Raw genomic sequence first — 25,683 nt, forward strand, 5'->3', positions numbered from 1 at the left:
GCATACACAAACTAGCCCGATCCTGTCACTGACAGGCATACAGACATGCCGACACTCAACCAGATCCAATGCTCGATCGAGCTTGGAACCGACAACATCAAGCTCAAGGAGTACGGGACGAAGTACACGGATAGCGCCGTTGAGACCTTCGTTCCAGTACCGAACTCGAAGATTGCATTCTCTGTTCATGTGGAGCAGCAAAAGTACCTCGCCCCCGGCCTCGCCGCTTTTGTCTTCGTTGATGGCGTCTACTATGCAAACCGCAACAAGATGGGATTGAAGGTGCCAGGCGATGGGGTGCTGAAGTCCGAGACTGTCGCTGAGTTTCGCTTCCGCCAGAAAGAAGAGAAGGATCATGATGGGCAATTCATTGGCCGCGAGTGGCACTTTGCTGACTTGAAGATTGGTGAGTACATATCAATGCTTCCTTTGTGCCGCCCTGTTGCCACTACTAACGCCCTTCGTTCAGCCAAGGCTGACAAGGCCGCGCACGTCAATGCTCAATACTACAAGAACGTTGGCACAATCGAAGTCGTGATTCTGCGCGCCTCCGCCCTCAAAGACCAGGCTCCGCCACCAAAATCAAATGTAGCCTCCGAACCCCAACGCAAGCAGCCGACGAAGTCCGTTGCTGCAGTACCCGCCCAGAAATCTGCTCCTGCCAGCGCTGGTGGCAGCTTTTTTGGCGGAATGGCTGGTCTGTTCGACGGTGCTGGTGACGAACGTGACTGCCTCGACGAGCCGAAGCTTCTCTCATTCTATGATGCTAGTGCTGATGGTCAGAGCGACCATCCTGAGCCTCAAGCCATCTACAGCCTTGATGGCGCCCGTGACGAGCCGCCTCCACGCTCTGTTCACAGTCGCCGCACCAAAACTCAGCCACCACCGGGACAGATTTATGACCCTGTGGTAGGCAAGTTCATATCTCTACAAGAAGCAATGAAGCAGGGCGATATCCCCCACGAACATCAATTACTTCGGATCAGGCTGGCTATGGAGTACCTGAATGCAGAAAACGCCAAAGGAAACGTCATACCAGGGCTTCAGGAACTTCTAACTTCAGCCCAGGCGACAATGCCTCTACAAGCCACCATCCCAAAGGAGCCAGTAGATGTATGGGAGAGTGCTGAGCCCACCGCGAAACCCCCACCTGGCTATCTTCTCGACCCTGTCTCGGGCAAGTATATCAGTATACCAGCAGCCCTGCGAAAGGGTGTCGTACCTCTCGAACAGGAGGTTGCGAGGTCGAACGCGGTGGTCAAGCATCTTGATGAGCTGCAAGCTGCAGGGATATTGATCCCCGATGACATGATGCCCGCGCTACTTGCTGCGAGCAAATCCAAGCCGAGTCCAGGAGGCGCGAACCCTGCCGGGAATGGACACGAGGGTAAAGCAGCAGCAGAGGACGCTCAGATCGATGGCGCAGATCAACGTCCAAACATCAACAACGTCTACACCACGAAGAGCGCTGCAGCTCCTCAGGCGAACCATCCGTCTGGTCTGCCTCGTCTCCACTCACTTCCCGAGGCGTTCATCATCGAAGGTCCGGATGGCGCACCTCTCACAATGCAACCATACCAAGTTCTACCTACATTGGTAAGCACGAAGGAACACATCGCCGAACTCAAGCAGCGTTACTTTGACATCAAGGACCGCAAGATACTGCGTGACTTGACACATGTACAAGCATTGGCCGAGATGCAACAGCTGTACGAGCAGGCCGTGGTCGCTCGCGCTGTTTTTGACCGAGTTCAACCGATCTGGTTCCAGGTTCAGGAGTATATGGCTGCTCATGGTATCACTAAATTACCAAGACCAGGCTTCCGCCAAGTCGGAGAAGGTGTTGTTGGTGGGGGACAAGGCCGCGGTCCACTTGTCAGGGGTGCAGTGAAGGACTACGCTCCGCAACTCAATGCTATCCCCGAGAAAGGCCACTACGCCAATCAAGCTATGCCAGGTGCTTGGCGGAGTCCTGATACCCCAGCAGCCAATGGATGGAACAAGGTCGACGGCAATAATGTACAGCAGGCGCAGAACGGTGGTTGGGCCGACGCAAATAACTCCAAGCCAGCGTCTCAGCATAGTCGGAGGGCCACAACAAACGCCTGGGTAAACCAGAATAGTGGTAGTAACGGCGGAAACGATGCTGCCAGTGGCTGGGGTCGATCTGACGGAAAGAAGAAAAGTCAGAGTGCTGGTGGCTGGGACAACAATGGCAATGATAGGAAAGAGAAGTCCAGCATCGCTTGGGGTGCTGCCGACGACAAGCATCACTCGTTCAAGCCTCGCAAATCCCCGAAGGCAAAGGGCCAAATCTCGCAATCTGATGGCCTCACCGCCAGCTCACCTCCGTCCGGTCAGCCCAAGCCATACTGGATGTCATGGCAGCAAGCACCACCAGCGCTGGACTCTTCGAGCTCAGCCGCTGTAGTGAAGCGCCCGACTGGCAGATCGCCATATCAGTATGCTGAAGTCAAAATGCCTGCTGTGCTGGAGAACAAGGTCAGCAAGGACGTCAAGTATGGCGTGCAGGCGGGCAAAGGCGTCAAGTACTCTCATGAGACCGCACGGCCAGTTTACATCGATACCATGGACAGCCCATTTGCAGTCTTCAGCTTCAAGTATCGCAGTATTGACGTGCTCATGAAGCTCGTCAAAGATGATGTCGCTGCCGACATGAAGAAGCTGAGAGCGAAATTCGAGGAGGCGGACCTGCGCAGTTTACCAAGAGACGAGCTGATTGCAAGGATGATGAAATTGAAGACGAGCGGTGGCAGCAAGCCCGACAATGGCCCAGCTCGTGGAAGTAGCGAGTCCAAAGCTGCTTCAGTGCGCAACTCTGAGAAGCCACTTCATCGCAGTGACGGCTGGAGCGAGGCCAGCAAAGGCAGATCTACGAGAGGCGATGGGTGGAAAGAGCAAACAAGCAACAAATCTGCGCAAGATGCGCGGGTGAACTCTCAGCGCAGCGCATCGAATAGGGGTGGCAATGGTGGCTGGGCACAGAGTCAGCAAGGTGGTAAATCGAGGGCTGCGAGCGCTCAGGGCTGGAACAACGCTCCGCAGAACAACAACAACAATCAAGGCGGTTGGGATGCGACTCCAGCTAATGTTGTGGGCTGGGATGGCCACAACGAGCAACCTGCAGATGCTGTCAAGCCACAGACCAACAACATGCAGAATGCTCGGGATGCGACGACTCCACAAGGCTCGAATCTTGTCCAAATGCCAAATGGTGCCTGGCTCACCCAAGAGCAGGCGCTCAAGCATCTAGACGAGATGGAGGAGGAGAGTCGGATGATGGCGGCTGAGAAGCGGAAGACGACTGGAGGGAGCAAGAAAGAAGACGATCGCAAGAGCGTGGGTGCTTCGTTGGTCAGTCATGCTTTCAAGGGCAACGAGGCATTCGTTACGGGTGATGGGCAGGTTGGTATCGCTGGCGCCCGTAGTGACCAGAACCTCGTGAAGATGAAATTGGCGCCGACGATGGGGTCGCATGAGGCGACTGCTAGGAGCTTGATGGGGCAGGAGGCTTATGATCTGGTCAAGGCTCAGCACGGTCGTGCTTATGCCATGGCTCAGGCGGGCAAAGGTAATGGTGAAGGTGAACGCTGTCTGTCAGGATTTGACGAGTGATGACTCTCACTGAATATATCCAGATCTTCCTGCTGCTAAGGGACCGTATAAGTTTGAGGCTGAGAGTGATGCCATGGCGAAGTATCGGGAGGGTGGGAAGGTGCCGAGTGGGCCTGCTGGGTGGTAGATCCGGAGGGCGGAGGACATAGAATGAGAGACTGAGCATGTGAGATGAATGACCTGGATAGCGGCGAATGAAAAAAGAGAGCTGGATATCGCGGTCGTGGTCGTCATGGACACACGCGATCAAATTGCGGCAGTTTTGTGTGTTCAGTGGGCTGGGCACTAGGCTGAGGAAAGGTACGAGAGACTAAGTACCGCCAACACTGCTAGCTCAGAGTGATTGTATCGATACTCTGAACAAATCTTGTCACTCTCATCTCGTCTATTGTGTATACCATGCCGCCAAAGACTCCAGGACGCCTGTGTCATGAAGACCGATCAATCAAGCTTCGCAGGCATACCTGGTAGAGCAGGCAGCTTATACGTGTATACGTAGCTGTTCAAATCATGCCAGTGCTCTGATCTCTCGAAGCTGTGGAGCAAAGAGTCAGCGAATGCTGCTTTGCAGATATGACCGTACAATCATCGCATTTGCACTCGTATGTCCAGAAAACTGTGGCTATGTACATCGATCGTCCCAAGAGAAGGCCACGCTATGCAGTGTCGAAGTAAACTGAGATCATTTGTTATGCCAAAAGAAAGTCCTCGCTCCATCCCATTTCTCCGAGTCCGTATATCTACGACAAGGAAAGGAAACGTCAGCCCCGGGGTCAGTAGTGGAAAATGGCTCAAAGCAGCAAACGCCAGCAATGCGGAGCTCAAAAACAGAACAGAAAGAGAGATTAGTACATACATATAAGTCATACTGCTCCTCAAACTCGGCTGCAGCATCTCCGGGTAGAATCGGAACAACCACATCACGCTCGCCCAACTCAGACTGGCAAACACCGGCCAGGAATTCCTCCTCACCATCTCCAACTGTGTGCCCGTGAGGCCTAGGAGTCCTTTGCCGCCGTGCCCGCCGTAGCTACCGCCGACTAGACTGTTATCTCCCGGTGGCTGGACGGCCAACTTCGCCGCGGCCAGGACCACACGAGCGAAAACGTAGATGACGATCTGCTGGTTCACGGAACTACTCGCTCCCCTCCCGTGGCCAAAAACCCAGTATCCTCCCACCAGGCCCGCGAGGAAAGTATGGAAGCTCTCCTCTTTTCCCCCATTCACGCCCTTGAGGGCTAGCATGGAGGATTTGTAGAACAGTGCGAAGCGAGCAAGATTCGAGGCATGTTGGCGCGTGGCTTTGAAGATCAACCAGAGTTTCTCTCGTAGTGTGCCGGAGCGGAAGAGGAAGACCATGACGAAGGCGTGGGGGAAGCGGACTTTGGTGCCGTAGACGAGGCCATTGCGAATGGCTTTTAGGAGGACCAGCGGGGAGTGGTATTGCGGGTTTAGGAGGATCTTTTCTATTTGGTCCTGGGAGGTGGTGTTAGTAGCTGGGGTGGGTTGGGGGTGGAGGTGGTGGGAGGAGTGTGTTACTTGGAAGGGTTTGAGGGCGTCCATTGTGATGGTATTGGAGGGGTTGACGCCGTCGAGGCGAAGTTATCTTGTGGAAATGGTGAAGGTGTGCATTGGTCGGTAGAGACGAGGTAAGACGGTGCTGGGATACTGGTGTAATCGTTGGTGAGGAGGAGGTGAATGGCAATGCCTTCCATCATGTCCACGATCATGTGCTGCATCGACATGTGAACGACCTCGGCATCGGTAAACTTTGAGAGAGCTTCGTCGGCTCATCTCATCCCACCTCCAAGCCGGCCGTGGAGGACTTCGAACGCCGACTCCCTGGCTCCCTCGTCCATCGTGGTGTGTTCGCGGTACTGCTTACCACCTCGCAGCAACGGCCTCGTCTCTACACCGGCGGTCGAAGCCGTCTCTCATCTTAAGAGACCTGGCTGCGTCAGTGCAGTCCATGCCCGGTCGGCGGCAAAGATCCAGACACGGCGCTTCGCCATTCAGCCTCACGTCGTGCTCATTGGCTGTGAGTCCAGCAAGACAACTTCACCTTCTACACCCTCAAACATCTCAGGTCCGGTCCCATCTCCCGCCCGCATTGTCCTTCTGTCGTGCTGTCCAGTCTGTGGACGACCAACGATGTCAGGATATATTCAAGGTAGGACAGTCAGCACGGCCTCGCGCTCAACGACAGTCTGGATCATGAAAATGCATTCTGCTGCACTTTTCGTGTAGAGACGTAGTTCTGCATCCTTTCGTTGACTTTGATACTGTTTCCTTCTTTCTTTTGTACCTCTCTGACAGCTCTCTTTGGACTTCTCGTCTTTCAGCATTTACGGCGCTGGCGCTCGTTACAAATCTCTAATATTCGAAATCTTTCCTTACCAAAAGCATCGCGACAGAAATGCAGTCACCCAAACCATCCCGTTCAGGAAGCAAACGCAAGCCCGGTAGGCACGGTGGTATCAACAGACCTGGGCTTGCTGTAGACACGAGTTTCACGAAGCACCAAGCAGAGGCGCCGAAGCAGGTCTTCCCGTACGAATCGAAGACACAAGAACTCACGTTTGTGAGCATCCCGGATGCAAGATTGCAGAAGAGTGGCAGGAAGTCTAGCCTACGAGCTGAGCTGGAGAACCGCCTCCCCTTCCGACCATCTGCCAACCGATCGCTTTCCGACACTCAACAGAGTCACCAACCAGGGCATGCGAGGCCAACATACGATCGTGCCGGGGCCACAACAGACCAAAGCTGTGATGTGCGCAACGACTCCACGTCGTCCAGACTTCTGCCTCTACATAAGCGCATTCGAGGTCTGAGACCATCACCACTCGATCTCAGCAACGACATCTCACCGTCTGATCGAGCCATCACGATCGGCATCGCAATCCCGTCTCAGGCAGTGTCTGAGCATAACGAGACACCCCAAGCAACACTGCAACCACATTGGGCCCAGCAGGTACAGACGCCAACCATTGTCATCACGCCTGCGAAAGAGGACTTTGACATGGCAGAAGTCTCCGACCTGGCTCGAAGAGATTACCGAGCTTCCAGTGTTTATTCAAGATATACGAATGGTGGTATGAGGCGGCGCGACACTCCTCCAGTGCCGCCACTACCATTGTTCGTCGGCAAGACGAGGAGAGGGCCTGGCCTCACTATTGCTCCTACAGATAGTTCTCGTAACAAGCCAAGAGATACCGCCATCTCTGCAGTCACCTTATTCGAGGAAGATGACGAACTACACAGTCCGCCAGCCTCGGCGAGGACATTCACAAGCCAATCACATCTTCCAACACCAAGACGAAGTAAAGGCTGGTGGAACGTGATCACTTCGCCTTTCTCGGCCGGCTCCAAAAGCCATGCTGGCTTCTGGCGCTCTCCTTCGCCTCTTGACGATGATGAGGACCGACAATCCATGTTACGAAATGCAGCGGACATGAACACGGCCGGTCCGCACGCAGGTGTCATCTTCACGAATCGCGGGCTTGATGACAATGAGGTACGCTCTGCTCTGCCGGTAGAGACTTCCGGATCGCGACCTATAGTGCCGAAACGATCGGACACTGCGCCTGGAGCGCTTGATGGGAGTGAGGCGGCTGTTAACATCTATCGCGTACCAAGTCAAGGGCTAGCTGCAGCGTACTACGATCCGACACGACATTTTCCAAGTTTGATCGTGGACAGTGCCACTGCTGAGGCTATGCGCGGGTCGATGGTCGGATGGAGCCCGTCGCATAGTGTTGCGCATCCAGATGATAGGCGGAGTCTGAGACTTATGGAGCCTAAGCCAGCTGGACTTGTCAATGCTAGCAAAGATCTGGAAATCGTCGACGGGAGAAGCCATCCTTTCAGCATGCATGGAGATATCACGCAGAGCCCTGAATACACCAGCGAGACTGGAGCGACCCCGAAAGAACCTGCTCATGCCGCCGGAGCTGAGCGTAACATCTTCTCTACTCCATCCGTAGAAGAGCTGCACGAGACAGGTTCTGCACGCCCAACAGCGCAACGTGGAGCCACGGATGCGACATTGGCGTCCCACTTCTCACCACTATCACCAACGCCCATACTCGAAAGCGCGCACATGGCCACATACATGGGACCACAGTCCACAAACGGCGAGCTGCGTGAAGTCCAGCTCACTCCTGCTCGAATGCCTAGTCCGCTATCTCCTCGCCAGACAGACCGCTCGCTGGAGGGAGTGAATTTCCCACCACAAGATCATGGATATGATCCGACCGCAACCAAAGGCTTCATGCGACCCAAGATGCACGAACGAAACGATTCCTCCAGCTCCCTCGGACTGGGCATCACGGATGGAGAGAAGGAGCTGTATCCACCGCAGAGGACTTTCGTTGAGCGGCCACGCCTAGGTACGGATCGCTTTGGCCAGCTTACTATTACGAAATCCGAGAAGGCAGGCCCAGTGACACCATGGCACCGCCGCTTCTTCTGGCTTTTGGCTTCGATTGTAGCTTTTATGCTTCTGATGCTTGTCATACTGCTGGTGATGTTGATACCGCAGGCTCAGAATGATATGGCTGTGCAAGCGAGCTGGACGAACCTTACTGGTTTCCCCAGTCTGCCTACCGGGATCGCCACGTTCATACAGCCCTCGCTGGCTAAGAAGGCGAGCGGGTGCGTCAACCCGGAGAGCTTGTGGAGTTGTGCTGTGCCTGCTGGTCAGCAAGTTGAGTCTGAGGTACCGAATTTCAGGTTTGAGATCAGGTTTAGGAATGGTACTTTGCCGCGTAATGAGACGCAGCTGGCAAGGCGATCGAGTGTGATAGCGAATGCAGGGTCTTTAGCTCGTAGAGATGGTTTGACGGGATCTTTATTCACTGCTGATCCTGCGGCTCCGTCGAAAGGTGATCAGTCATTCATGGGCCAATACGTGGATAACATCACTGTGCCGTACGAGGGCGAACAGACGCCATTCTACTTCTCACTTCTTGATCCCGCTGCCCTGGATCTTCTTGGAAGCAGATTGCGAAGACGACACGAAGGCAGTCCATATCCGTACCCGAACCTGGTCGACTCAAACAGTACATCGAATGCAACCACGAATGCAGCGAATAGCATACCCAAACCTGCTCTCCAAGCCAACGGCAAGCCGGCTGAGTCCGAATTGTATCCGTATGCCAGCGCTCAACCACTACGCCTTTACAATCGCGGCAAAGACAACGAGCATTACGGCTTCTACACCTACTTCGACCGCTCCCTCCTCATCTCGAACATCACGAGCACTTCTTCAACCACCAACAATGGGTTAAGTAACAGTCTGAACAGCGATGTACCTCTCGCAAACGCCTCAGCAGTCTGCACCTGGTCGCAAACCCGTCTACACTTCCAGATCTGGACCAAAAAGGGCACTGTAGCGTCGCTCAGCGACGTCATTCCACTAAACGGCCTACCAGCAGCCAACGGCACAGCAAACGATATGACTGCTCCGGGTTCCTTCCCATATCCAGTCACCGTAACGATTGATCGGCATGGAGGTCAAGCAAGTAAAAAAGGCGTCTACTGCTATGGATTGGATGCAGAGCAGAGAGTTGTGGAGAGTGTGAAGACTTGGATTGGTGAGGATAGGGGATTTGATGGGCGCTTGGTGAATGCTGCGATGGTGCCAGGAAGTAATGGGACGGGTGTACAGAAACGTGGCAGTGATGGGGCTGGGAAGTATGGAGGCGTCGATGGGGGAACGGGTGGTTGTGCGTGTCAGTGGCAGAATTGGAAGTGAGGTAAAATCTAGCTGGACGATAGAACTAGACGTCAGTACGAGCATAATGTAAATCCGATGAAATCCTGGAGATCGCAGCAATTCACCTCCCATGTCCGCTTATGTCAGCTGCGTACCTTCTCTTTTGGAAAACTTCGATCTCGTGACCTCGCGCTAGCCGCTTTCAGTCACACTGACAAAAGCTTCACTTGACTGACAACCCCAAAGACTTCATAATGAACAGCACAGAACTTCGACACATACACTTCACAACAACCTAAGCTTCCGGATACCTCCATCATGCTTGCAGTCTTCCTGATCTTGGCGGCATCCGTCGCGGTGGCAGTGGGCGCGGCACCGAACACCTTCCCGGTCTTGACAGTCCCGGCTTACAGCCACGCCCTTGGTCTGACTTCCGAAATCCGTTCAGGCTCAGTCATCACAGCTGATAGTGACGCTGCCACAATCTCACTGGACTGTGCCAAGACAAGAGTCGATTGTAGTCTCTTCCCACAGCAAACCCTCACTGTCGGCCCTCTGCTCTACAACATGCATCATGGATCTGGCAACGACTCTACAAGTACCCAAGCATGTGACACAGCAAGCGCTGTGTGCACTGAGGTTTACTCCGCCGCAGGCGCAACATCCACGAATCCGACCACGGTGACCTACTCCGGTGACCAAGTTGCGACTCTCGCTATCGTCCTTACTGCTGGCGCCGATCTCCTTCAAGGAAAGAATCTTCCAATCACGGCTAGTACACCTGCTGCCATTACTTCTGGTCCAAGTGCATGCACCGGTAGCATAAGTCCAGCGACAACTAGCTCAGCAATCGCATCCGCGACAGGCTCGACAAGTAGCAGTGGAAGTACGACTATGAGTCTCTCAGGGGCATCAAAGCAGTCGGTAAGCGGAAAGGAGTATTTTCAGCTATCTTGGTCGGTTGTCTCGATATTTACCTCAAGTTATCTTAGCAGTGGTGTACTCCGTGTTTGGTAGACTTTGTAGATCGTGTGCATGCATGGTATGTGGTCCTTGCGCTTTAGTGACGAAACGCATAGCGCTAGCGTGTTTCGAGTTAGGTTTTAGGCTCTAAGGTGAATGGAGTGGACATTAGTATGTGAATGCAAGTCGGGAGATGATGCTGAAGATCAGCTATGATCTATGGCCTGCGGTCACATCTTGCGCATCATTGAGTACCTGTAGAATATTGTGGTATCAACGTACATTGTCTTGGCTCTTTTGGACATGTGGCGCATCAAAAATGTCAGCGGTCCATTCCTCGCCATCTGCTAGTAGCTGCCGCATCTTTTCCAGTCGCTCTCCTTTCTTCACCCATCGGTCTTCGAGCCACTGTGCTAGACCCTCACTGGTATGAGGTAGCTCGCTGATTGCGTGACGGTCGACATGCACAAAGAATCGCCACCGATTGTCTAAGTCTGGCAACATGACCGTCTCAGCGAACGAAGGTGGAAGCTGGAACAGTTTGCCGTCCTTCGCATAGGCGACAGTCACGTCGAGGATCGCCGTGATGTGCTTGGTTTGCCTTAGTGTCTGCACGCATGCGATGAAGCCTTTGGTCCTTGGATATAGTACATGCCGACCTAAGCGCTGCCCATGAGCTCGACACCATGCTTCTGCTTCGAGACGTTTGACAGCAGTGTAGCGAGTGGCTTCACTGTAGGCTATGAGCCCTGTAGGTGACATGTTCAGACACAGCAGTTATGGATATATGAGGTGCAGGAGACATACATATCGGCTGGCTTCGTCTAAGTGGACCACGAAAGACTCTCTCCATTTCCCTCTTGTCTCCAGCCCATTGCCTACTGACCAACGGCATACCCATCGCCCACAGACCCCACCCAAGATATGGCACCCACCTCAACTGCTGCTTGGCAAACCATCTGCACTGCCCTAGCATGCCAGCCTTGAGGGCAAGCTCTTGCACCATATAAAAGTCCGTCCACTCGACATGATTCGAGATGACAATTGCGCTCTCACCCGTCCTCAGCTGCTCTGCGCCTGACACGATTATCCGCGCATGATTCGAATGCGTGAAGATGTGCTGTATTCCAATCCATATCGAGCCTGCTATGCGCGACGCTATCACATGGCATAGTCCAGGTAGGAAGACGGAGATGGGCAGGAGAGCCGACAGGATAATATCAGCGATGCAAAGCCGGACGAGCCATGGGAGAAGAAGTAAGGCACATCGTAAGTAGACAAATTGAAGCCACTGCCGTGTCCTGCGCGGCTCGATGATGGTGGGCGTGGCGGCATTGGACGCCATATTCTTGGCCTGAAACATGCCGCGACAAGGAAAGCATCACAAGTACGCAATTGTACAGACAAGCTGGGTGGCACGCACGGGTGGAGGGACTGGAAAGTACGATTGCGTAAATCATGCAGGCCGTCCATCCGAACAAGAGCCTAGCTGCAGTGGGCATAGTTCAGTGGGGCTCAGTGGTCCCGATAGAGCCAATACGCTTCCAAGTCTGTTGGGCAAAGTACAACTATTCTGTCTGCAAGCACCAGTTCAGCAATATAGGGAGCATGGCCCCGAAGTTTATCTTACCGGGGCACAGTGATTCGATGGTTTCGGCGTCCCCGCTTGGTGGTGAATGATGATAGAGAAGATGGAGGACGTTTGGAAGCACGGTGACACCTCCAACCCTCTCACTCCACCTTCGTCAGCCCTGGCCAGACCGCTGCCCCACTGAAGCACCCAAGCTTCCGTCTGGTTTGGAATCACTCGCTGCGCAGGAGATGCAGGCTATTACTGCTGATCTCTGAGCCTCATTCTCCGGACGTCAAAACCTGACGAAGCAGCGCCAATGCTAGCCACCGCCAGACCGACCTTTCATCGCTGAGGCACCCTGACTCTTAAACATAGTTGACGGCACGGCGATCTGGAAGTCGTACGACCACACTTCGATCTATACTTCTGCACACTCCCAGCAATCGCGGCGCCAACCGTGGTGCATATTCTTGGAACCATCCGGATACTCGTGCCGCTCTTCTTGTATTGTATCTCGAGACATCCTGCTAGCAATACATCATCTTCGTTTTGTGGACCTGGAGCCCTTTATACGAACGACGACCACCACCAACTCGTGACCTGGCCTGCAGTCTTCAGAGCGACGCTACTTAGACGGAAGACAACCTTCATAATCCCAAGGTACGTCCCGCTATATGGCATGGACAGTTCATAGTCTCGACGTGTCCGCGATGGTGAAGATGGTTGCGCCTTGGGTGGTACGAAGGACGTGCCCTAGCCGCCGGACGTAACACGGATCGACGTCGCGGGTATCTACCACATTGAACAGGTACTTGATGATGGCAACGACCTGTGTTGTGGTTTCCTTCATCGATCTACATGTGCGACACTGTCGCCCATTCGACCGATGTCTTCTTCGTAAGCTGTTCTGACCATCCCTCACCAGTCTGCAGGCTTCGACCTTACACCGCAGCGAACCACAGGTGACTACGAGCACCACACAACAGGCAATTTCGATGAGCGTACTGGGGTGCCTGGCATGATGCAGTCTGAGCCATATAGTAAGTACACGACCTGAGCCAAACAGCCTGATCACTATGCTGTTGAACCATCGCACTTGCGACAGACGTATATGGCTGCCCACATCACAGCAAGACTGACCTCCAGGCAGACCACAGTCCGGGTAGTGGCGAGAGAAGTCCTCTCAGTCAATTCGACTTCCTAAAAAATGTCAACAAGAAACAGACCAAAGGTACGCCTTCAAAAAGCAAGATGAAGCAACCGGCCACTGACTTGACGTAGATGGCCAAACTCCCAAACGTCGAGGACCAAAGCCCGACAGCAAGCCCGCGCTCACTCGACGCCAGGAGCTCAATCGACAAGCGCAAAGGTAAGGTGAGCACGCTGTGAGCAGCAGAGCCTGGACTGACATTGCACAGGACACACCGCGAACGCAAGGAGATGTACATCAAAGCTCTGGAGCAGGAAGTCCTACGTCTAAAGGAGATCTTTACCAACACTACCCGAGAGCGCGACACAGTCATGGAGGAGAACCGGAAGCTTCGCGAGTTGCTGAAAGCGCACGGTATCCACTACGACTTCGCAACTTCGCCTGTCAAGTTCTCGCGAGAGAACAGTGGATATGGCCCAAGCTCGAGTGGAAGCATATCTGGTAGCTACAATCCAGGCTCAGGTACCGAGAGCACCAGCTACAGCCCGCCACCAGTGCCCGGCCAAGCACACATTGCTCCGGCACCCGCGAAGATCGAAACTTCACCAAATGCACAGGGTCCCATGCAAAACCTTGCACAGCTGCCGAACAATCGTCTCGACTATGATCAGATTGGTATAGACTTTGTCTTGACGTACGACCACCGTGGGCTTCCTATTCTTCCTGGCGAGCGAGCATCATACCTATCACCTCCACTTCGATAACATCGTATCTCTCATATGGTATGCTATCGTGCAGTCCGTGAGCATTTGGCTGACTGCTTACATCTTTCAGACTCGAGCGACCATGCATGGATCACATGCAATACCTTCTCGTCCGATCACACAACCCCGAAGAGCAGCCTTTCCACCATCCGATGGAGAATCCGGACGATGCAGAGCAAGAGCATATGTCAGGGCATGCTCTTATGGGCACGGCGCCTCCACACAGTCATATCATGGAGACGCCGTATGAGAAGTATCCATATCAGATGCCGCAAGGCATGAGCGCAGAAGGCTTGTCGAAGCTGTTGGACTTGAGCAATCGGTTGCCATTCGAGCACTACTCTGAGATCACGCCGGTGATGGCATGGACAACATTGCTGAGGCATCCGAGGTTCGGGGAGCTGACTGCGGATGACTTCGAGTGCATGAAGAATGATCTTGGGACGAAAGTGCGATGTTATGGGTGAGTTGTTACAAGATGCTAGTCCTCCGCTTTCGAGACTGACCGGATATCAGCTTCGGCGCCGTACTCGAGGACTTTGAGCTCACAGATGCGCTTGAGACGGTCTGGACGAAGAAGTCGCAGGGCCAGTCTGCATTATCGATTACGCAGGTGACGCAGATCACGGCTACGCAGCAGGTCGCTGCTTACTGAGCAGAAGGCGCCATGAAATATGCTGAAGTATAGACTCTCCGTCTGCTATGTATACAACAGCCCAGCCACGATGAGCTCGCAGTAACTTAATAAACGCGCACACATGTAAGGAGCGCCCTGACCACTTCTCTGCCACCAGCTTACGATCGCTGCATATTCTAGAGCAATTGATCTCCCGCGGCACGAAGCCTTGAGATGCTGTGCGCAGATCTGTCATAGCTTCGTGGTACGTGAGCAGCAGCGTAGGCTTGTGTCGAGGACCTGCTTGTGGACTGTACTCGTGTTTGAGCGTGTCGCTTGATGTGGACTGCTAATGAGAGCGAAGTGATGGGCATTGACCCGAGCCGTTCCCAAACAACACCACTGCAACTTTATAGCAGGAACGCAAGCAAGCCTGCACCAAGTCCCACTACTCCAACTGCCAAAGCTTCCGCTCCAGACGTGCCGCTCGGGACGACAGCGCTGCCAGTAACGCTTCCTGTGGTGCTCTGCGTACTGCTGGCAGCCGCTCCACTCTGCGAGCCGCCACCGGATGACCTGCTTTGCGAAGCTGTCATCGAAGAAGTAGCCAACGCACCACTCCCACTCCCGGAAGACAGACTAGATGTTGTGCCTCCCGATGTCGCTGTCGCGGGAGCACTTCCAGCTAGAAGAGCAGCCCCAGCCGTGATCGTGACAGGAATGTTCGCAGTCTCGTTCGCAGCGTAGGAAGTCGTGCTTACACCTGGGAAGTTCGCCGATGCGCCCGCTGCACTCTCGGTGCATACGCCAGCTGTATCGCACATCTGAGTACCAGTGAACTGATCGTCAGACATGTATATGTTGTAAGTAGATGGTCCGATGGTGAGGGTCTCGTAAGGGAAGAGGCCACAATCATTCCCATCGGTACCTGGAGCACATGCTAGCGCTATTGTTGACACTCCAGCGCTCGTGGCGACGACAGAGCCAACGATGGATTGTTGGTCGTAGCCGTAGAAAGGGATGGTGAGGACTGCAGAGCTGTTTTGCGCTACGGCAGTGCTAGCTATTGCGGCCATGGTAGTGGATAGAAGGACTAATGATCGCATGATGCTCAATGATGCTTTGGTAGATGAAACGGAAGATATGGAAGAGGTCTGCTGTCCGAACGGTGACCGACGAGATGGAAACCATAAGGGCCCCGCAGGATTCGCCAAGCAGATCGATTTATTTGACGCGGAATTGACGCGAAAGCACGTGCGCAAAACGGCCGAATAGATTTTTATGAAGATGTGTTGCAGCAGCCAGATTATGAGTCTTTTGCAGTCGCCTTCAATCTTTCCAGAATGTACTCGCCAGCCTTGACGGGCGGGTATTTCGACGGGTTCTCGGGCGAGACGCAGGAAGGCAGAGACTTATGAGAGTGTTAGTAAGACAAGAACGGCATATACATAGAAGTTTTGTGAGCTCTACTCACCTCAACAGATTGATCGTAGTTGATGCTGAAGAAGAATGGCACAGAGTACCTTTCCTGCCTCGTACGATTGACGACACGATGTACCGTACTCTTGTAGACGCCATTCGTCCAACGCATCAGGAAATCTGCAACGTTGATGATGAAGCTGCCTTCAACTGCAGGGGCGGGCACCCATCTGTCATCTGGCGACAGAATCTCAAGCCCAGGAGCGGCTGAGCAGAGCAGGATCGTGAAGCATTCATAGTCAGAATGCGCTCCCAAACCAATCTCCTTGTCTTTGACTTTAGGACCGAGAGGCTGCGGATCCTTGGAGGCAGGATAATATAGCAACCTAGCAATGCCACCAGGATGTGTCATCATAGAATCAAAGTAGTCCTCTGGCAGCTCGAGCGACAACGCGAACAGCCTGGAAAGGTGCCGCGCGAGCTTCAGAATCTGTCCATAGTACTGCCTTACAGTATCATAGAACCCAGGGATGTCCTCCTCAGACGGCCAAACATTCCCATTAACATCCTTTCCATCTAGCTCGCGATATTGTCCATCGCCACCTGTAGGATCAAGTCCAGCTTCGTAACCCCAATTGAATCCTTCCTTCGTCTCTGGAGCAGCATCGTCAGCACCCCAATCTCCAGGATTGACGTAAGTAAAATCTGCGGGTTCCCATCCTCGAAAGTAGTGGGAGTGCTTGACGTGCAGAGCCTCCTTCTTCTCGCGAGGTAGAGTGCGAAAGAAGCGTTTCGCGAGTCCTAAGATAGCTTGACGAGCCTCTTCCGGAATTCCGTGGCCTGTGATATGGAAAAAGCCGGAGTTCGTGCAAGCGTTGCGGATTTGAGATGCTACTGCTTTGCGATCTTCGATGGATGAGGAGAAGGAGGAAGATATGTTGATTTCGGGGACGGTAAATGGTCTTCCAGATGCTTGACCATTGACTCCATTTGCCAGACGTTTGTTCAAGTAGTCCTGTGCTGCCTGCCGAGCCTCGCTTTGGGTAGATGGAGGAAGTGTTGTCGTCGCCATGTGGATGGAAAGGTGAAAGTGAAAGTGCAGAACTATCGGTCTTCAAGATTGCAGTACTTACGCCCTTCGAGTCTCTGTGCCTCACAATGGCCTATCAGTCGTCCAACATGATACCATCAGGTCAGGCAGTGGGTCTTGCATGTTATCTTGATGGCCAAGAAGAGCCGGAGTCTCCACAAAGTTTTCTTGGCCGAAGTTGGGCCGCTGCGCCTGCCAACCATCAACAACTTCAGATCTATGGATATGGCCAACATGCATCACGAACATAGCGGACCACGAAGACGGACGTGTAGGTCGAGACATCCATACGAAGACGACGAAGCGGGTCATGGCAGGCCAACCACAACGCCTCCAATTCTCCTGACATCATGATTGGTGTTTTCACGTCACCATGACCGCTCGCCTGCAGTGACATACATCGCATCCGCAAGCAAATGTAAACATACGAAGGTAAAGGATCAAATGTTTCGGTTCTCCGTATACACTGTCTGTTCGAGTACGGCAAGAAGAGCACCATCAGCGTTCGAGAATCGACTTCCCATCACCCAGAAAGCCAACGCATCAAATATGTCTTCCATACTCAAGACCGCCCAGACCACACTGTCAGAGAACTTTGGAGGAGCAGCAACGGCTGCAGCGCCTACTGGAACACATTTCTCCGTCGACCAGGTGCCAGACCAGACCGGCAAGGTCGCAGTCATTACCGGTGGCAGCGAGGGCATTGGATATGGTGTTTCCCATACTCTACTCAGCAAGGTCGGTCTGTACATTGGAGCAGATCTAATGGACTCTACTGACATATTGTAGAACATCAAAAAGGTCTTCATCCTCAGTATATCAAAAGAGGTAGTCGATGGCGCCGGCAAGGCTGTAGCAGAAGAGTTGGGACAAGACAAAGCCGACCGCATCAAGTGGATCCAGTGTGACATGAGCGACTGGAAGCATGTGGCCAAGGTCGCCATGGACATTGCAAAAGAAACCGATCGTCTAGACATTCTCGTCAACAACGCTGCTCGCGGTATCATGACCTACCAGCTCACCGACTATGGTGTGGACAGACATATTGCTGTGAACCACATGGGCCACGTCATCCTAACTTCGCACCTCCTGCCTCTGCTCAAGAAGACTGCAGACAGTGGAAGCAAAGTGCATGTCGTCAACACAGCTTCCAATGCACACGAGGGGGTACCCAAGGACTGCCAATTCAAGAGTATCGACGATCTGAACCAAGACCTGGGCCCGATGGCACAGTACGGACGAGCCAAGCTCACTTCAATCTTGTATAGCAAGTACCTGAACCGACATGTAACGAAAGAGCACCCGAATTTGCTGGCCAATGCAATCCATCCCGGTGTGGTGAAGACTAAGATGAGCGAAGAGGACATCTTTGAGCCATACCCACTTGCAGGCTATCTGATGTCCGGTGGCCTGACACCATTCAAGAAGGACCAGTTTGAGGGTGCTTTGTCGACGTTATATGCTGCGACCGTGACGGACAAGTCTGGGAAGGTGAGAGCATCGTGGATTTATATGAATGAGGAGAGTGTGACTGACAGAACCATAGTACATCTGCCCACCAGCGATCTACGAACCCGGTTCAGATCTCGCCAATAACGAGGAGCTCTCAGAAGATCTGATGAAGCTAACATGCGAATTGATCACCGAGAAGACGAAGCCAGACAGTGTAGACAAGGGCTGCCCGATGAAGGATCGATGAAGGCCTACTAGACTTCATCGAAAGATCATAAAGCATGAAGGAGTTGCAGATGTAGAATTAAAGCCATCATGAGAATGTACTATAGAAGATATACATCCCGTCGACCGACCAGCGTGCCTGCATGTCTTCTCCACACCTTCGCGCCTGCCCCGCTGCACGATCTCGCCCCACTTCCGGCAGACAGGCGAGGGATTTTGCATTGTCAATCTGGCTGATCTGATTTCCAAGACACGGGCATAGATTAGCTCAGCTTGTAGATGGGTTCTCGACTAGGTCTGGCTTGAGCTTGGTATAGTATGCGCATATATTTCGTCTACTCCTCACGTCATCGAACTTGTTCACACTTGCTATCTGGACAGTTCAATCGACTCCATAGCAATTCTCGCTGAGTAGCATTCACCATCGGACATACTTTCAACATTAAGGCGAGCAGCACAGCGCGTCTGGAGCACGATCTGGCATGGCGACAACCAATGGCACTTCAAATCTAGCCAACGGCAATGGCCAAGCTGCGAGCAAGGACGGACCTATTGAGACTACCTACCTCCTTGTCGGCGCAGGACCAGCGGGATCAGCACTAGCCAGCTTCCTAGCAAGCTATGGCAACACTGGTATCATGATCTCCGCGGCCCCAGGTACAGCAAAAGAGCCTCGCGCCCACATTACCAACCCGGCCGCCATTGAGTGCCTCCGAGACATAGGACTCCAAGACGAAGTCTACCACAACGCCACGCCACAAAGCCATATGCAACATACCCGTTGGTGCCACTCTATGGCTGGAGAAGAGTTTGCAAGGATCCATTCATGGGGTAATCAACCCGAACGTAAGGGCGAGTATGAGGCTGCTAGTCCATGTTATCATGTCGATCTGCCGCAGACGCTTATGGAGCCCATTCTGGTGAAGCGTGCTATCAACCAGGGCTGGAAGATACGGTTTGATACTACTTTTGTCAAATTCGACCGTGACTCTTCTGACGGACCGATTACCTCAACCATCACGGACAACTTGTCTGGATACACATATCAAATCCGATCAAAGTATCTCTTCGGCTGTGATGGAGCACGCAGTCAGATCATTCGTCAACTCGATATTCCCCTCGTCAAAGAACCAGGCCAGGGCCTGGCCTTCAATGTTCTTGTCGAAGCAGATCTGGAGAAGTACATGAAGTTTCGAACAGGAAACCTCCACTGGATCATGCAACCGGATAAACCTCACCCATCCTGGGGCTGGACCTGTATCAATCGAATGGTGAAGCCGTGGCACGAATGGATGTTCATCTTCTTTGCCGAACCCGGCTTCTCGGACTTCAAGATCCGTCCTTCTCATGACGAGTACATGAAACGGGTGCGAGAATTCATAGGCGATGATGCTCTCGAGGTCAAGATTCTGGATGCGTCGAAATGGTATATCAACGAGATTGTGGCGGAGAGATATTCCGATGGAAACATCTTTTGTATGGGCGACGCGGTGCATAGACATCCGCCGTTGAACGGGTTGGGAAGTAATACTTGTGTGCAGGATGCTTTCAATCTTGCTTGGAAGGTTTCGTACGTTGAGAGAGGTCTCGCGGGTCCAAAGCTACTGGACAGCTACTCCGGCGAGCGTCAACCGATAGGCGAGGGCATCATTCGGCGGGCGAATCAGGGGCTACGAGATCATGCTGGTGTGTGGGACGCACTAGGTATGATGGATCCAGATGTGGCAGTCAGAAAGAAGCAGTTTGATGAAATCTCGGAAGCTTCGGAAGCAGGCAAGAAACGTCGCCAAAGGCTTCGAGAGCAGATCGATTATACTTCGCATGAGTTCGGCGGGATTGGAGTGGAAATGAACCAACGGTATGAAAGTGGTGCGGTGTATCTGAAAGATGAGAAGGAAGCACGGAGACCACCACCTACGGATCCAGTGCTGCAGTATCAGATCTCTACTTATCCTGGTGCGAGATTACCGCATGCGTGGATCAATCTGCGAACGCCGAATCAGCCAAATATCAGCACCATCGATCTAGCAGGCCATGGGGCGTTCTGTCTGGTCACTGGAGTGGGTGGGGAGAAGTGGAAGAAGGCAGCGGAGGCCGTGTCGAAGAAATTGAGTATGGATGTTAATGCGTACAGTATTGGCTGGATGCAGGATTGGGAGGATGTGTATAATGATTGGTCGAGGCGGAGAGAGGTGGAGGAGGATGGGTGTGTGCTTGCTAGGCCAGATAGGACGGTTTGTTGGCGGAGTATGGGGATGAGGGAGGATTGTGAGGGGGCGCTGTTGCATGTTGTCAGATCTGTACTAGGGCTGGAATCATAGGAGAGATGTTCTGCTCCTGGTTGTATATATTTCGTGCATTGCACCTTCCCAATGTGGTCTAGATCGTCGACGCTGCGAGACCCATAGAGCCACTGCTGCGCTTAGGCTGCCGTCCCCACCGGCTTGTCGTCCGGTCCAATGCTGTTCTCTTCATCCGGTCGAGGACAATCGCTAGGGCGTGTAAACGCGTACGAACATTGTATGAAGCTCTATGTTATCCAGAGCACTCTTGACCAGGTCAAGTACATTGTCTTCTCTACGTCCATGCCCCGTCTCTTCAATACTCACCCACAGCTGCCACAAGCGAGGTTCACGAACACAGCAAACACCACTACATAGACACACTATGGCTACTACCAATGGAGGGGCCGCGATCGAGCAGTATACGATTGAGAAAGAGGCACAGCATCTCTCCAATGGCGACGTGAAAGTGAACAGTTGGTCTGCACCAGGCCCAGCAGCTTTCGACTTCCGCAGTAAGATTCAGACCACAAACGATGATAGGTACATCAGCGACAGGCTGCTAACGTCTATACTGCTCAGGCGATGTAGTGACCACACCCACCGCCCGAATGCTCGCCGCAATAACCTCGACCTCCCTCCTCGACGACGTCTTCCAAGATGATCCCACGACAAATAACCTGGAATCCTTCATCGCAGACCTCACAGGCAAGGAAGCCAGCCTCCTCGTCCTGAGCGGCACAATGGGGAATCAAGTCTCGATCCGTACACACCTCGCTGCACCACCGCATAGTGTGATAACAGACCACCGTTCACACATCCTAGAGTGGGAAGCTGGAGGTGTTGCATCGCTGTGTGGGGCACTGGTCAAGGGCGTGGTGCCCAAGAATGGACGATATCTGACGCTGGAGGATGTGAAGAAAGCGGCTAGTATACCCAGTGGAGATCTACCGCATGATATCCATTCTTGTCCTACGAGATTGATAAGTCAGGAGAATACGTTGGCGGGGATGATCACGCCACTGGAGGAATGTCAGCGGATTGCAGCATGGGCGAAAGAACACAATATCATCATGCATTTGGATGGAGCGAGGTTGTGGGAAGCAGTTGCTTCTGGGGCAGGGAGCTTGAAGGAGTATTGTGCTTGTTTTGACAGTATATCCCTTTGCTTTTCGAAAGGTCTTGGGGCACCCATTGGTAGTATTATTGTGGGTACACATGAGTTTGCAAGACGAGCGAGATGGGTGAGGAAATCGATTGGCGGTGGACTGCGACAAGCAGGCGTCGTTACCGCTGCCGCCCGCGTAGCAGTGGAAGATACGTTCTTAGGTGAAAAGCTGAAGGCGAGTCATGAGCGTGCACGAGAGATTGCAGCGATGTGGGAGAAGTGTGGTGGCAAGACTACGAATGCCGTGGAGACGAATATGGTGTGGTTTGATCTAGAAGCGGCCGGGATCAGTACCGAGGATTTCATCAAGGAGGGTGAGAAGGTGGGATTGAGATTACTTGGTGGGAGGTTGGTAGTGCATTATCAGATTGGGGAGGAGGCGGTGCAGAGGTTGGAGAAGTTGCTGAGGGTTGTGTTGAAGGGCGAGACTGTTAATGGGACGGTCGAGCATGATCCAAAGAAGATGCAGATACCTGTTGAGTAGATATCTCCATCGCTAGAGCAGCATAGAATCAGTGTTTCTACTACATTGATATGTTACTGCTCCGAGTAGACAATGGGCTTCAGGAATGCTTTGGACAAAGAAGTCACGTGCCTAGCGTGAAGTTCGCGGTCGAGCCGTCTCGACATTGGTTGGATTATTCAGGCGGAACATGCGACGTGCCATCTGACCTGTACAGTACTTTGCAAGTCTTTTTCCTTCTCCTTACCATGTGGCATTGAGTGCAGTTACAAGTCACTCGCTTGCTTCACTCGACTCATGTGAGGGAGTTCTGAACGTGCTCCAGAAGCGGCACAACATCGAAAGGAGGACATTATGGCCAGAGCAGACGAGTACAAGAGCGAGGAGTCGCAGCCGCTCACGGGAACCACACAACATAACGCCGACGACGATGATGCTCACCCACGTCCCTCCCTCTCCTCGGCCTCGACAACCTCCCTCGTCCTCGAGCACGTCTCAGACAAAGCAGCGAAGGACTACCTCTACAGAGACGGGCCAGAGTCGTCCCTCGACATAGAAGACCAACTAGCCTGGAAACGACAACAGAAACCATCAGACAGCAAGACTCGGCGTATCTTCTACATCCTCCTGGCCATTGGAGTAGTGGGATGGGTAGCAGCCTTCTTCCTCTTCCTGAGCCAAGACAGACATGTATCGCATGCGCAACGCCCTCATGATCCGCACGCCACAAGTACGGTGGGGAATGGGAAGAAAGTGGAGCTCGAGCAGGTGTTGACGGGACAGTGGGCGGCGAGACAACATGCTATTCAGTGGATTGCTGGACCGGATGGGGAGGATGGATTATTGCTTGAACGTGGTGGAGCGGAGGGGAGGGACTATCTAGTTGTGGAGGACGTGCGGTATAGAGGCGAAACCATCGACATCCAAAAGGAGCATAGTAAGACTTTGATGAAGAGCGGGACGTTCACGGTAGGCAGTGAGGAAGTGAGGACGAATGAAGTGTGGGTGAGCTCAGATCATAAGAAAGTGCTGGTGCAGAGCGATTACGCTAGTCAGTGGCGGCATAGCAATACGGGACGATATTGGATCTTTGATATCGAATCGCAGACTGGACAGCCTCTAGATCCTGGCAATTTGCATGGACGCGTTCAGACAGCTTCGTGGAGTCCGGCTGCTGATGCCGTGGTGTTCACGCGGGACAACAATATGTTTATTCGGCATCTTGACTCCGACGTCGTTACCAACATCACCAACGACGGCGGCACAGAGATCTTTTACGGTGTCCCTGACTGGGTTTATGAAGAAGAGGTCCTAGCTGATGGCTCTGCGACATGGTGGTCAGGCGATGGGAAATTCGTTGCTTTCTTCCGAACAGACGAGAGCAAAGTGCCCAGCTTCCCGGTGCAGTACTTCTTCAGCAGACCTTCGGGTACGAAGCCCAGTGAGGGTGAAGAGAACTATCCTGAGACCAGAGAGATCAAGTATCCGAAAGCTGGGGCGCCAATGAGTGTGGTGATCCTGCAGTTCTATGATGTTGCTAAGGGGGAGGTGTTCGAAGTACCCATCGGAGGCGATTTTCGGGATGACGATAGGTTGATCACGGAGGTTGTGTGGGCCGGTAGTAGTGGGAAAGTGATCGTGCGGTCCACGAACCGTGAGAGCGACATCTTGAAGACGATCATTATCGATGCGAGGAAGCGTACGGGGAAGACTGTAAGAGAGAGGGACGTGCAGAAATTGGATGGAGGCTGGTTTGAGGTTTCTGAAACGACTACTTATGTTCCGGCCAATCCGGCAGAGGGGAGAGAGCATGATGGGTATATTGATACCGTAATCCACAACGGCAACGACCATCTGGCATATTTCTCACCACTGGAGAGTCCGGACATGCATATGCTTACGGAAGGCGACTGGGAGGTTGTGAAGGCCCCATCAGCTCTGGACTTTGATGGAAATATGGTCTACTTTGTCGCCACGAAAGATGGGGATACCCAGAGGCATGTCTACAGCCTTAATCTGCGCGATGGGAAGGGTAGTATCAAAGCTGTGACCGATACATCGCAGATTGGATATTATGAGCCTTCCTTCTCTCCGGCAGGAAAGTTCATGTTACTTTCGTATCAAGGCCCGCATATACCATGGCAGAAAGTCGTCTCCACACCTACCTTGCTCACCGAGCCACCACTTGAGATCACTATCGAGACGAATGCACAACTCGAGGCACTGGCAAAGAAGACGGAGCTACCGATTGAAGTCTACTCGACGATCAAATACAACGGCTTCGAACTCAACGTCGTTGAACGTCGACCTCCTCACTTTGACGAAAGGAAGAAGTATCCCGTCCTCTTCTTCCTGTACAACGGCCCAGGATTTCAGCAGGTGGATAGAAAGTTCAGCGTGGACTTCCAATCCTTCGTCGCTAGTAGTCTCGGCTACATCGTCATTACAGTCGACGGCCTAGGCACGGGTTTGAAGGGACGAGCGCACCGCTGTATCGTCCGCGGCAATATTGGTTATCATGAAGGTATGAGCCAGATCGCTGTCGCCAAGGAGTGGCAGAATAAGAAGTACGTGCTCGAGGATAAGATGGCCATATGGGGCTGGAGCTACGGCGGGTTTATGACCCTCAAGACGCTTGAGCTGGATGCTGGGGAGACGTTTCGCTATGGCATGGCGGTGGCGCCTGTCACGGATTGGGCGTACTATGATTCGATTTATACGGAACGGTACATGCACACGCCGCAACACAACCCCTCCGGCTACGCTAACGCCACGATCTCAAACATGACCGCCCTTTCTCATAACGTCCGCTTCCTAGTCATGCATGGCTACAGCGATGACAACGTGCACTTCCAGAACACGCTCAGTCTGCTGGATAAGCTGGACCTGGCGAATGTGAGGAATTACGATGTCCATGTGTTCCCGGACTCGGATCATAGTATTTACTTTCATAATGGGAATCGGGTGGTTTATGAGAAGTTGAGGGATTGGTTGATTAATGCTTTTAATGGGGAGTGGTTGAGGACGGAGGATCCGAAGCCGATTAGTATGGATGAGCTGTGAACGTGAACCTGGGAGCATGTGATCAAGAGCTTGGTCTCGGACTCATACTTTACAAGCACAATAGGTTTGGCCAGTGGCGATGGTCGTACGCACTCGAGTATCC

At 53.1% G+C, this 25,683-nt stretch overlaps 11 protein-coding genes across 11 annotated transcripts; 7 read left to right on the forward strand and 4 right to left on the reverse strand.

Annotated features, from left to right (window-relative positions):
• Positions 1-45: 45 nt before the first annotated feature.
• Positions 46-3,763, forward strand: LTS14_007904 (uncharacterized protein; the record flags this gene model as incomplete). Its single annotated transcript, XM_064840593.1, has 3 exons — positions 46-406; positions 470-3,604; positions 3,660-3,763. The coding sequence occupies 3 exons, from the start codon at positions 46-48 to the stop codon at positions 3,761-3,763; spliced, it is 3,600 nt and encodes a 1,199-aa protein (XP_064691624.1).
• Positions 3,764-4,077: 314 nt separating this feature from the next.
• On the reverse strand, positions 4,078-5,199 carry LTS14_007905 (uncharacterized protein; the record flags this gene model as incomplete). Its single annotated transcript, XM_064840594.1, has 3 exons — positions 4,078-4,171; positions 4,493-5,112; positions 5,176-5,199. The coding sequence occupies 3 exons, from the start codon at positions 5,197-5,199 to the stop codon at positions 4,078-4,080; spliced, it is 738 nt and encodes a 245-aa protein (XP_064691625.1).
• Positions 5,200-6,052: 853 nt separating this feature from the next.
• LTS14_007906 (uncharacterized protein) lies at positions 6,053-9,443 on the forward strand (the record flags this gene model as incomplete). Its single annotated transcript, XM_064840595.1, has 2 exons — positions 6,053-9,362; positions 9,421-9,443. The coding sequence occupies 2 exons, from the start codon at positions 6,053-6,055 to the stop codon at positions 9,441-9,443; spliced, it is 3,333 nt and encodes a 1,110-aa protein (XP_064691626.1).
• A 1,082-nt stretch (positions 9,444-10,525) lies between these two features.
• On the reverse strand, positions 10,526-11,077 carry LTS14_007907 (uncharacterized protein; the record flags this gene model as incomplete). Its single annotated transcript, XM_064840596.1, has 2 exons — positions 10,526-10,570; positions 10,598-11,077. 2 exons carry the CDS (start codon positions 11,075-11,077, stop codon positions 10,526-10,528), a joined length of 525 nt encoding a protein of 174 aa, XP_064691627.1.
• A 1,669-nt stretch (positions 11,078-12,746) lies between these two features.
• On the forward strand, positions 12,747-14,457 carry LTS14_007908 (uncharacterized protein; the record flags this gene model as incomplete). The annotated part of the gene is made up of 7 exons (XM_064840597.1): positions 12,747-12,785; positions 12,814-12,928; positions 13,039-13,119; positions 13,170-13,257; positions 13,307-13,732; positions 13,873-14,265; positions 14,319-14,457. The coding sequence occupies 7 exons, from the start codon at positions 12,747-12,749 to the stop codon at positions 14,455-14,457; spliced, it is 1,281 nt and encodes a 426-aa protein (XP_064691628.1).
• A 371-nt stretch (positions 14,458-14,828) lies between these two features.
• LTS14_007909 (uncharacterized protein) lies at positions 14,829-15,494 on the reverse strand (the record flags this gene model as incomplete). The annotated part of the gene is made up of 1 exon (XM_064840598.1): positions 14,829-15,494. The coding sequence occupies one exon, from the start codon at positions 15,492-15,494 to the stop codon at positions 14,829-14,831; it is 666 nt and encodes a 221-aa protein (XP_064691629.1).
• Positions 15,495-15,724: 230 nt separating this feature from the next.
• Positions 15,725-16,909, reverse strand: LTS14_007910 (uncharacterized protein; the record flags this gene model as incomplete). The annotated part of the gene is made up of 2 exons (XM_064840599.1): positions 15,725-15,829; positions 15,893-16,909. 2 exons carry the CDS (start codon positions 16,907-16,909, stop codon positions 15,725-15,727), a joined length of 1,122 nt encoding a protein of 373 aa, XP_064691630.1.
• Positions 16,910-17,476: 567 nt separating this feature from the next.
• Positions 17,477-18,626, forward strand: LTS14_007911 (uncharacterized protein; the record flags this gene model as incomplete). The annotated part of the gene is made up of 3 exons (XM_064840600.1): positions 17,477-17,665; positions 17,717-18,418; positions 18,474-18,626. 3 exons carry the CDS (start codon positions 17,477-17,479, stop codon positions 18,624-18,626), a joined length of 1,044 nt encoding a protein of 347 aa, XP_064691631.1.
• Positions 18,627-19,086: 460 nt separating this feature from the next.
• On the forward strand, positions 19,087-20,774 carry LTS14_007912 (uncharacterized protein; the record flags this gene model as incomplete). The annotated part of the gene is made up of 2 exons (XM_064840601.1): positions 19,087-20,716; positions 20,755-20,774. The coding sequence occupies 2 exons, from the start codon at positions 19,087-19,089 to the stop codon at positions 20,772-20,774; spliced, it is 1,650 nt and encodes a 549-aa protein (XP_064691632.1).
• A 497-nt stretch (positions 20,775-21,271) lies between these two features.
• On the forward strand, positions 21,272-22,538 carry LTS14_007913 (uncharacterized protein; the record flags this gene model as incomplete). The annotated part of the gene is made up of 2 exons (XM_064840602.1): positions 21,272-21,401; positions 21,469-22,538. The coding sequence occupies 2 exons, from the start codon at positions 21,272-21,274 to the stop codon at positions 22,536-22,538; spliced, it is 1,200 nt and encodes a 399-aa protein (XP_064691633.1).
• Positions 22,539-22,871: 333 nt separating this feature from the next.
• Positions 22,872-25,580, forward strand: LTS14_007914 (uncharacterized protein; the record flags this gene model as incomplete). The annotated part of the gene is made up of 1 exon (XM_064840603.1): positions 22,872-25,580. The coding sequence occupies one exon, from the start codon at positions 22,872-22,874 to the stop codon at positions 25,578-25,580; it is 2,709 nt and encodes a 902-aa protein (XP_064691634.1).
• Positions 25,581-25,683: the final 103 nt, after the last annotated feature.

This window comes from Recurvomyces mirabilis (genome assembly GCF_035927965.1).
Source record: "Recurvomyces mirabilis strain CCFEE 5264 chromosome Unknown scaffold_23, whole genome shotgun sequence".
In the NCBI taxonomy this organism is placed as follows: Eukaryota; Fungi; Ascomycota; class Dothideomycetes; order Mycosphaerellales; family Teratosphaeriaceae; genus Recurvomyces; species Recurvomyces mirabilis.